The 12163-nt window shown below is 39.3% G+C and overlaps 1 protein-coding gene across 1 annotated transcript in view; it reads left to right on the forward strand.

Moving 5' to 3' along the window:
• Positions 1 to 12163, forward strand: part of NBEAL1 (neurobeachin like 1) — a 2263075-nt gene that overhangs the window by 1190666 nt on the left and 1060246 nt on the right. Inside the window, exon 32 of the mRNA XM_044075407.1 lies at positions 8462 to 8621. Within this exon, the coding sequence (XP_043931342.1) occupies positions 8462 to 8621 (160 nt within the window). The remainder of the gene's footprint in view (positions 1 to 8461; positions 8622 to 12163) is intronic.

Below are 12163 nucleotides of genomic sequence, written 5' to 3' on the forward strand. Positions count from 1 at the left end.
ATTTTTTTTATAGGATGGACCTAGAAAAATGCTGTTTACAAGTTTTGACACATCCAAACAATGTAGAAAATCAGACCAGTCTGTTTCCTTTGTACAGAATAAATTGGATGTCTCTGTAACAAAGTAAACTGTTTCTTGCTAGATTGCATTTTATATATATATCTATATATATATATATATATATATATATATATAAACTATAAATATATAAATGACTAAATGTCTGTCTAGCCTAGACCAGTTTTTTTATCTTGGTGAACAATATGTAGTATTGAATTCATATCTTCCATGCCAAATATTTTCATAAATTTTTTTCAAAAATCTGCCCTCCTTTATGTTTTCCCTTTTGCCTCCTCCCAGACACATCTTCACTGCTGCAAATAAAGTTTCAGTCCCTACCTATAAATAATAATCCTTGCCGAAAGCTGATTATTTCTCCCAGAATTTTCTTAAGCTCCATTATAGCAGTTTTAGGTGGAATATAAGTACATGCCATTACAATCCTCCCCCCTTGCCAATAGCCCCTTAGTACTATACATCTGTCATTGATATCTTTTTTATCTTCTTCTGTCACTATTGGAACTCCTCTTGCAAATAATATTACTCCTCTTTTCCTTTGTCTCAGGTATTTAGCTGAATAACCACCCTGAAAACCTTTAATTATAAAATTCACATGTTTAGTTCTTTCCAAGTGTGTCTGTATTTGCATTCTTTTTTTTTAATAAAGTTTGTTACTCTTTCTTTTTTGTATTTATCTGTGAGACCATTAACTTTTAAAGACATTACAGAATGCATCATTCTGTTAAAAAGTTGTTATTCCCACCTTTTATGTGTAACAGCTTTTTTGTTAAATTTCTAGTTCCAGCTTTTGTTACAGGCATACACTGTTTCATATGTTGTTTTACTGCAGTGGTGGTGCTGCGGTAGTGTTGTCGGCTCATAGCAAGACGTTGTTCCGTTCAATTCTCAGCTAGAGCGTCTTCTGTGTGGAGGCATATGTGAATGGGGCGTTCCTTCGTTGAAGGTTGTGTGTCAGGGCTGGTAACCCGGTACGTAAAAATCCACTGCCAATCGTTAGCAGACCGGAGTTCAGCTGTGGCGACTCCTAACCGGGGCAAGCCGAAAGACACAAACAATACACTGTTTCATATGTTGATATTGTATACAGTTTTTTGTCATATCCAATTGAGCCCATGTCACATCTTACAAAACTTGTTTTATTGAAAGCCCTTAAACAAAAAAATCAGACACACTCCCAATACCCCCCTAAACCTGTTAACGTAACACACAAAACTATATACATCTACAAATATTGAAGTCCCCCCCCTCCCAATAAGAACAAGTATCCCAAACTGACAGCCACACTGAGACTTCTTTTAACCTAAAATAAAGGTTATCCATGCTAAGATGCATGGGTACAGCCTGTGCTTATACGAAGTTCTAACCATTTTTGTCTTATCTTTATAGCTCTTCCAGCTGGAAAAACACTTGAATGCTTTCAGAAAGCGTCATCCACCGGCCATTTCTCTTTATCAGATTGGGCCCATGTGGACATTAGGACCAGATACAGGGTTGCTGCTAAGCATGCATTTGTTTGCTAGAAAAATGCTTTATAATATTCAGTCTCTCATTTACTTGCGTTCTCTTAAAATGTGTTATCCAGTCATCCCCTTATGCAAGTATGAAAAAAGTAACATTTTTTTTTTATTTTGTCATGCTGTTTTGATCAGACTTTTCTTTTTATTTTTTATATTGCATTGCCTATATTTCTTAAAGCTGAACAAGGAGAGATAAGAGAGACAGAAAAGAAAAAAAGGAGCACCTGTTTACACTAGTATCCCCATTGCACTTAAAATAACTGAGAAAACATTCCTTTATAGCATGCAAAGAAAATCATGCACTACAAAAGTGTTACTTTTAAGAATAACATTTTGTTTTACTTAGTTAACTTTCTCCTCTTGAGTATTTTTCCAAACACTAATGGCATGAAGTAGGGCGTAGAGTCCCCTACAAGTTTAACAAAATCTAAAAAAGCCCAATATTTTCCAGATTTTCTTGTTGTGTTATGCTTCACAAGTATAATTATTGCTTTGTAATCCCACTTTTGTCAGTTTCCAAGTTGCTGGTTTTATTCCTTTTCATCTGCATCTCCCAAATACTTTCAAAAGTACTCTCGATTCTTCTAGTCAACTATTTTGCTTTCTCCTTCTCAAGTATTTTCTGTTGAAACATTGGAAAAGGTTTTACTAGCATGGGTCTATCTGTGGCCTGCGCAGAGAACAAGAAGCAGAATCTCCTTCTGTTTCACACCTCTCTTTTTGTTGGACAAACTTTTGTATTTCTTCCTTAGCATGTACTTCATCAAAAAATAATTTTTCCCTTCTAAGAAAAAAATATTTTGAAGATAGTACAGCAGTTTGAATCTCACCCCTGCTTCTCAACATTCCCTGAATAGTGGAATAAATTTACTCACTGTACACCAGGCAGAAGAGGAGTAGTCATTCTCCACAAACACTCTGCTGTCTGCCACTTTTAGTACTTTGTCCTTCTGCCACAGTTTTGTCAGAATCAACTCCTGCTAGTAGGATTGCATCTTTACTATTAAAGGTCTACATTGCTTTCTCATAACCAGGTTTTGAGCATACACACGATGTTCCCTTTCAGTTAATAACTCCTGCTGTGGAATACCAGACCATTTGCCTATTTGTGCTTTCATAAAATTAATATATAGTCTGTTCCTTCCAGCTTCTCTGGTACAGCAGAAAATCTCAGGTTTTTCCTGCATGCTCTGTCCTCTAATTCTATTATTTTTTGAAACATCTTTTTTTAAGCAGTCTCATATGAGGCAAGCCCTTTCTTCATTTCAGTCTCTGATTTTTGCATTTTTATTGCCTCGTTTGAATATGTGTTTAAAGCTTCTTCCATTTTTTACAGCCTTTAGGTTCATAGGTTCATAGGTTTATACTAGGCTATCTGCCCTAAGGCATTTATAAGCCTAGCCCAAAGTTTTGTGGCTTACGCCACCCCTTATGTTAAAAAATACTGTGCCCATTAGTTTGTTGTGCCTCTGTCCAGCAGGGACACAGAGATGATTCCCGGGGTAAACCTACGATCTCCCATCCACCGGTCAAGATTTCTCTTGAACAGAGCCAGCAAGGTGCTCTGCCTCACATGGACCGGGATTTTATTCCACAGCATAGGGAGTCTCTGGGTGACAAATCTATCCCTCCAGCATGTCCTATTTATATCCGTGCTAAGGTTTAAGTCGCTTGCTCTAGTGGATCTGGTAGATTTGGATTTTTTGAGGTGGAGCATGTCCATTAATTCCGGGTTGGACTTGGCCTTGTATGTCAGGCACAGGTCACCTCTGAGCAGGCGGTATGCGACTGAATAGAGCTGGAGTTTCTTCATTCTGGCAGCATATCCATCAGGGCAGGGTCCAGGCAGAAGTCTCCTGTCAGCAAACTATATGATAGAGAGTACAGTGATAGGGCTTTCAGTCTATCCACACAAGTCATGGTTTGGATGCCCTGCATTTTCTTGGTGAGAAGCCACTCTGGTCTCTCCAGCTGCTGCAGGTTTGTGGTGAGGTACATGCAGAAGGGAGCATTGCACTCTATTAATGGTCTGATGAGGGTCGAGTACAGTGGTGTTTATAACATCCTTAGATCTGGATGCGGTGCCCTTACTTATGAGATGCGCAACATAGAAGGCTTTCCTTACCACTATGGAAACTTGGTGGTCGAAGTTCAGATTACTGTCTACCTGTGCCCCCCTTTGTGCAAGGGGATTACTGTTGCTGTTCACTCTTATGGAGCAAAGCCAGTTCTCAGGCTATGGTTAAAGAGAACAGCAAGTGGCTCCACTAGGTCCTGTTTTAGATTTCTTAATAAACAACTTGGGAGGTTATCTGGTTCCATTTAGGCTGCGTTTTTGGCCTTGGAGACTGGAGATATGACCTGATCTCTAGAGATACTAGGCAGAGGACTGGTGTCGGGTATGCTTTGGAGTATGGCTGGTGGGGACAGGGGGGTGAAGTTTGCACCAAATATGTCAGCTAGCAGGTTGGCAATTTCCTCCAGTATAGTATGAGTGGTACCGTCTACTACCAGTTTGACACATAGCTAGGCATTCCCTTTTAGATTTCGGAAATAGTTAAAGAATGCCTTATGATTATCCTTAGCTAGAAATGCTATTTTAGCTTTGTAATTCGCTTTAGAGGACTTTACAAGATTTCTGATTTGCTTGTTTAAGCTGAGGATGAACTTCTCTGCTGAGTCAGTTCCCTCTTTTTGTTAGATATCAGTTTTTTTCTTTTGTTATATAACCTGTTTAAACTTGAGGTCCACCAGGGTGGCTTGTTTTTTCGGGAGGACCTGGTTTTAATCTAGTCAAGTCCAACCGAGTCTGTACAGTTAAGTGTTTATACAGGGCATTTGTGTACAGCTCTACATAGGAGTCATTGTTTGTGATGGTTGGGGGAGATATAAAACTTTTACACCATCACTTAGGCTGTAGCTTGCATTGGAAAAGTTTTTAGTATTTGCTCCTCTGGTGATGACATGTTCAGTAGTTAGTTCAAACAAGACTGAGATGTGGTCCGACCTTACCAGGGAGGGCATCACACGGGGGAGTGCAGTGAACTCCCCCCCCCCCCCCAATGTTCGTGAGTGCTATATCTAGGAAATTTGATCCCCTTGTCAGGGTGCAGACTGTATGTTCCAGAGGATTTGTATTGACAAAGTCCAAGAACCTCTGGGCGAGCATGTTCGTGCTCATGTATGTCACCCAGTTGATGAAAGGATAGTTGAAATGTCCCATGATTAAGGTGTTGGGCTGTATGGCGAGTGACTCCAGTAAGTCCAGGTAGCTGGTGTGCTTTTCTTGGTTCATGGGAAGGGGGTCTATAGCTAACAATAATGTGGTAGGGTATTTTGCCTCTAGTTAGACATGGAGTAGTTCAAGAGAGTAGTACTGTTTGACCAGTGTTGAGGTGTAATTGGCTTTAATGAAGATGGATGCACCTCCACCTTTGTTTTTTCACTCTCATTTTGAGGTCTGAATGTATGGAAGGCATTGTAGCCTTGCACGGCGGGGGTGCTCTCTTCGGACTTGACTGCACAGATGTCATCATCTTCCAAGGTGAGGACTTCTTCCAGGAAGTGCAGTTTCATGTTTAGTCTCCTAACATTAAAAAAGGAAAGCATTAGGAAAACACCTTCATATTTATTATATCTTCTTTTGATCTTTATTTTGCCAGCTCTTAACCATAACAGTTTTATGTGTATGCCAATGACGAATTGTAGAAAATTTTGCTGTGAGGATGAAAGCTAGATGTGGAGACAAGAAAGTAAAAAGAAAAAAGGAAAACATTTGTTTTATCAAGTTTTATGCAGATTTTACCACACACAACACTTTTTAGAGCAGTGGTGTCCCTACAATGGAAAGCGTATCATCCCTTATTTTTTTTTTTTGTTTTGTTTTTTATATATTATAAAGAGCATTTTGGAATTGCCTTGTCCTGGTGGAGGTAATGTTTTTGTTGAATCAAGATGATGATAGACTAGTAAAAATGTAAAACAGATGAACACTGAGAAGATGATGTATATAAAGTTTGGTGTTGCCCTCCAGCCTGAGCTCTAAATTGATAAGGGAATAAAGGATATAATAAAATTAGACACTTAGGGTAAGTTACATATGTGGAAAAAGATTCTGTTTTAAATGAAGGAATCTGGGAGACATATACTGGTAGAGCTACTTCAGAACAAGTTGTCATGGGACATGGATGACCTGTTTGCTGAAGGAGGATTTTTAGGAGAGGGGCTAAAAAGTTTGCGTAGGATATGTCAGTCCTTTTTCCTGACTTCCATTAAAATTTATGTCACCATAATACTCTTCATTCCTCGAGCAGACTACCTCACACTCTCCTCAAGTTACGACTATCAGGCTAATAAACTCATAATCAGCTTATGTCTAAATGACAAATTTTTTCCATGTCAGATATAACATTGTAATCTTGCCAAGGGTAGGCCCATCTCCTACTCTTTCCATAATGTACTACCATTATGTTAATGTATACAGTACAACTAGGGTTACTGCCTGTTCATCTTTCTGCAGGACAACTGCTGTTTCAGTAGTTGTGTCCTTTGGGAGGGGGGAATGAAATATTAAACATCCTGAAATTTAAGGACAGGAAAATATTTCCTAAGTTTTCTGTAATAGCTGTATAAAACTATTCTGCATCTGTAACACCCTAAAATATGAAACAGCATGCACAATCCACCGTCTTATAAAGATTAGCTTCTATTTTGGAAATAAGGTGAAATTCAGTCTTTTGCGTTGGTTGTAGGTATGGTTTGTTGTACAAAATCATTTTCATAAAAAAATGCCCCACTGTGGTTCTCTGAAAAGATGGCAGCCCTGAGTACAGTCCCTCCCAATATGTGCTTATCACAGTGCCTAGTATGGAACCAGAATCGACCAAGGCCATACAGAAAATGTAAGTGTGTAGTTTTAACTGCAGTGTCAGCATGTCATAATATTGTGTAGTCAAAGATTTCCTTTTTGAATTTACAGCCTTAAATTCAAACCTGCACATTGAAAAAGATAACTGTGAAGAGGAGGTATAGATGAACATTTTGTACAAAACTAGATGCACTGGACGTATTGCCTCTGCCTCATTATGCAATTCATGCCCCTTTACACCTAATAGGACCTGGAGCCTGACACATTCTACATTTATCCAAAACCTCTCCTGTTCCTCCTTTCCTCTAATATATGGAGGAAAGGTCTGTTCTGTAGGCTGCTAGATTCTAGTTCAGCCTGCTTCTTTTCTATCTTTTGACATATTCTTTAGTTTACCCAAATACTCCTGCCTTTCTTTCTTTCTATCTTCAAAAGGGACCATGTCCATCAGTAGAGTGCTGTGTAGGAATTTTATCTTGCAAGGCAGGTAAATACCTTTTATAGTGATATATATTTTTCTACATATTTTCATATAGTTGCATACTCATTGATTTATGCATATTTGTGTATACTTAGGGACACTTGATTTTTTTTTTCCTGTGAAAAATGCCAGTAAGTCCCAAATCTGACTGCCTGAGTAATAGAACAGCATAGGATGTTCATTGTATCTGGCATTTTAGGCCAAAGTACTCATTCACAAGAAGAAGAAATGTCTTGGCACATTTGCACCAGAACAGGAGATGGCCAAATCTTTCACTTTCTTTCACTGTTTAGTGCCTTCTCACTCTCCTCCCCTTATTTCTTTTTATTTGTTTGCTAGGTCCTCATCCCTTACAGTGTGATTGCAGCTGGAGTTTGGGTTATTTGTGAGATAAAGCTACAGCCTTAGTGAATTTTTTGTGTGGTAAGCCATTACTTCGGCAAGGCAGGTTTCTAAGCTCCAGGCTTTCTTTGCAATTTCTTTATATTGTTTTCCATCAGGACAACAGTCTTTGTTAGAAACAAACTGTCCTTCCCACCTAAAGTAATATCGCAAACCAATTTGAACCAGTGCATCCAACTGCCTGTATTTTTTCCAACGTACTATAAAATAGGGGAGTACCTGCTACATTGCCTGGATGAACATAGATGATTACATTTTTACTTAGATTGTACTAAAATGTTTAGGAAAGATGAGCAGCTTTTTTGTCCTGCTTTCACTTGTTGAACTGGGCTAAAAGATTTACATGATTACGTTAGCAAAATGGATTACCAGCTATATTTTTCTGCTGTGCTGTAGCAGGAAAGATGGCAACAAAGGCACATTCTGTCAGGGCTCAAGCCACATGTAAGACCTTCCACAGAACTCTCCCATCTCAGCAGCTGGCACTTGATCATCCTTGCATACATTTGCCAACATTACAGTCTTGACTCTTATTCCCAAAGCAAGGACTTCCTTTGGAACAACCGTATTGAAAGGCTTCCTGGGGTAGATCACCTGTGTTAGCTGGGGTTCTGTTCTACTGTTCCATTGTCCGGACAGGACCTGGGAAATGCATTATGCACTTACCAGAACATTAGATTTCATTGGTCTTGTCCTGACCGTGGAACAATCAACCTTCCATCCCCCTCCAAACTGTCTTTCCTGAGAGATCTATGGGATCATTTGGAGGATGAGAGATATGTTTATGTAACTGTAAAGTGGTCATAATCTGGAGGATTCACATTTAGAAGGAATTATATGGGTAGGAAGGAACTTGAGCTTTTAAAGCATTCATTGCCTTCACTAGAGCTTGCCAAATACACCAGTCCTGCTTCTCCAGTGTTTGGCCATAGATCAGAGAAATGTAATATTTCCTTAAGTGCATAATGTATTTTTTTGTGATGCACATTTGTTACAAAACAGTAGGAAGGTAAAAATTGTAGGGATGTAACATGAAGAGCAATCATTTATTTATCTCTTTCTCTCTGTCCCACTAACTCTTTGCCCTGTTCATCTTCTGTCTGCCCACCTCAGCCTGCTGGAGAAAATGCTGGAATGGACGGTAGCTGACAACAGAGAAGCAACAGTGACCACTGTTTCAGTGTATACAGAAAATGCAATTCGTCTCATTCACATAGTGCAAGACTTCTTGCTGGCAGAGGGGCTAGTCAATGAATCTTTGTGGACCGAAAAGGTAATGTCATTCTTGTCAGTAATAGTTTTTATTTTTTTTTTCTGTTTTTCATATTATTTAAGTTATCAACAGAGATGGTGGTTATGGCAGAATCATAGCTGGTGACCCCTCACCTGAAGACATCAGAGTGAAAAGTAAATTGCAAGCTATGTTAGGGTGTATGCTAAAAGAAAAGTGATGCAGTTACTAAATATTTTATGAGATGGAGGTATCTGCCTTTAAATATCCAGCACCATATCCGTTTAAATACAGTGCCTATATTTTCCAAAAGGTTTATTATTTCAAGTAGCAATATTTTGTAAGAACTTTAATATTTTGAAAATACTTTGACCCCCCCCCCCCAAAAGATCTTGGCTGATGGTTCCTTTGCTTGCAGCCAGTTGTCTCCCTCTTTCCGTGGATGTGTGTGAGTCAATCAGTCGTAGGTGAGGCAAGAGCACTATAGCTCATTTGTCCTTGTTCACGATTGCTGATCAACTCTTCACTACTCGGCGAAAGTCTGGTGGTAGGGAGCAGGCTAGCTTGCTGGTCCTTGGGGGCAGCCTACCATCTCCCTCTGGGATACTCTCCCCCCCCCAGCAGCTACTTCAACCTCCATAATTGCTGTCTCCAGAGAGGAGGTAAACTTCCACACACTGATGTCCTGTTGGCTACTAAATGTGAATGTACTATTGATAGCATGGGCTTGACAGGCTCAAACTCCATTAGCTGTCTCCCATGTGGCAAACCAGAGCTACTTCCATCCCCCAGGATTGGCAAACCAGCAGTGTCTGCTGACTCCCATCCTCCCTGGTCAGTTAATTGAATTCTGTTCACTTGCAATACAGTCGGGCCTTTATCCCTCTATGTCGTGGAGCTAGCAATATTTTCAGACATACTCAAACTTTTTTACATTTGGATAATTACATTAAATGTTTTGAATAAAAAATGCATTGGTACCATTAAATGTTAGAATGAGGACTCCATGATATGCTAGTACTTTTTATTGGATAACCAAGTAATCAATTTCATGCGAAAGGTATGTAGATTATCACGTGGTACTGGCTTTACAGTTCATCATGATCTTGCTAGATCTTTGAAAGATGACTCTATCTATGCAGTTTGGTTAAAAAAAAGTGATGTTTGTCAGTATTTCTTATGTTTATGTGCCTACCGTAATTCTTGTGATGTGAAGAAATAGGTTCATAGGTTCATAGGTTTATACTAGGCTATCTGCCCTAAGGCATTTATAAGCCTAGCCCAAATTTTTGTGGCTTACGCCACCCCTTATATGAAAAAATACTGTGCCCATTAGTTTGTTGTGCCTCTGTCCAGCAGTGACACAGAGATGATTCCCGGGGTAAACCTACGATCTCCCATCCACAGGTCAAGATTTCTCTTGAACAGAGCCAGCGAGGTGCTCTGCCTCACATGGACCGGGATTTTATTCCACAGCATAGGGAGTCTCTGAGTGATAAATCTATCCCTCCAGCACGTCCTATTTATATCCGTGCTAAGGTTTAAGTCGCTTGCTCTAGTGGTTTTGGTGGATTTGGATTTTTTGAGGTGGAGCATGTCCATTAATTCTGGGTTGGACATGGCCTTGTATGTCAGGCACATGTCACCTCTGAGCAAACGGTATGCGACTGAATAGAGCTGGAGTTTCTTCAATCTGGCAGCATATGACAGATTTTGGAGTCCCTTTATCCTTTTGGTGAGGAACTTTTGGGGTCTCTCCAATTGCTGCAGATGTCGGGTGAGATACATCCCGAATGGGGCATTGTACTCGATCATTGGTCTGATAAGTGAAGAGTACAGGGGAACAATGACCTCACTAGATCTGGATGTGAATCCCTTCATGATCAGGTGGGCAATGTAGAAGGTCTTTCTAACCACTTTAGCAATGTGAGTGTCAAAAGAAAGGCCACTGTCAACCTGGGTCCCCAGGTCCCTGATAACCTCTTCTGTGCTTAGTGGATTGCCACCTATATGGTAGCTTGGGGTTACCTTGTTTTTCCCCGAAGGGTATGACTATACATTTTTTGGCGTTTAACTTCAATAACTTAACTTTGTTTAACTTAAATGGAAATACGTTTCCCCGTTAAGGCTGAAACAATTGGGAAGTACCAAAATGGGATATTAAATGGGAAGAAATAATATAAATATACAGACCTAAAAGGGAGTGAAAAGTAAATAGACATATTTCAGAAATGTGAAATGGACAAGAGAAATTTACATATCAGGACATTTAATGGATATAATCCTAATCTAACTAGATGCATTTTCATCTTTAAATTAGTTAGGTAGAGCCATACCTCTGAATCTCTCAGCTTTTAAAATCATAGCAGGGAACAACCATCGAAAATCATAGTAAAGGGTCCAGAGTATCACTCAAAATTTGCTTGTGGGTAAATTTGCATACATTGTATACTGAGGCATAATGCATTAAGCTGTCAGATTGGAAAGCAAGCCACATAAAATTTAGACTGCTACATGAACAGACTAGTAACTGAATAGCTGCACCAGAAATATTGCCTTAGTGCACTGTAACAGATTACACATGCATACGTTCGTACAGTGCAAAACAGCTGAGTGTTGACCATCCTTGCAGTCAGTAACACCAGCTCTCTGAGCTGCTGTAGCACCCATATAAAATGGTTGTAGTATCAAACAGTAACAATCACCCAGTAATCCCATTAATGTCCTAGTATTAGACACTTCCCTTTAAGCATGGAATAAATTAAACAGCTGAATATTACAAGAAAAAGAGTACAACTACCATTTGAGAAGTCACATCATCTGTCTTACAAGTGCACCAGTATGGTTATATAGTGCACCAAAAGACCAGCTAATTCCACAGTATCATAAACTACAGTAACACCCCCTTCCCCAGTTCATTTAAAAGTTTAATTGAGCAAAAGGTTTTGCATCAACATGCATTTTCTGAATATTAAATGGTATGAAATTTTGACTGACATTATTGACTTACTCTAATTCATGGTGATTTACCAGCAAATCAGAAATTTTACAAAGGAAATGGCAAAATATAAAGCTAAATCAGCCACATTCTGCAAAATCAGTGACAGTTGAGAAGTATGCCCAAAATTCCTGTTCATTGTATCAGCAAGATCTATTACTTTTCCCATTTTCCTATTACAACACTTAGTTGAGTAGCATCCCACCAAGATTCAGGGATGTCTTTACTCACCACTCGCACCTCACACATGACACTATTTAATCATAGCTTTCAACCTCTCTGTACAAGTATAGGGAACAAAGCTAAAACCAAAATGAGGCTCAAAATTAGGAACAGATTTTAAATATTTTAATTATAGTTGTAATATTGTTGGTGCAGCAGGTTCTATATTAGCCTGCATTTTCTGAAGGATACAAAGTCTGAATCTCAAATGTCTATTAAGAGCTGTAGCTACTTACAAAAACAGGCCAAAAGAATGAGGCAAAATCAGGGACATTCTGCAAAACCATGGACCGTGCAAGGAACTGGCAAAGTCAAACAGTGGTCAGGGGCAGCAGTGTGAAGCATTCATCAGCCTAACAATACA

The sequence above is a fragment of the Protopterus annectens genome, chromosome 6.part1 (genome assembly GCF_019279795.1).
Source record: "Protopterus annectens isolate FY-2018-M chromosome 6.part1, PAN1.0, whole genome shotgun sequence".
Taxonomy (NCBI): Eukaryota; Metazoa; Chordata; order Ceratodontiformes; family Protopteridae; genus Protopterus; species Protopterus annectens.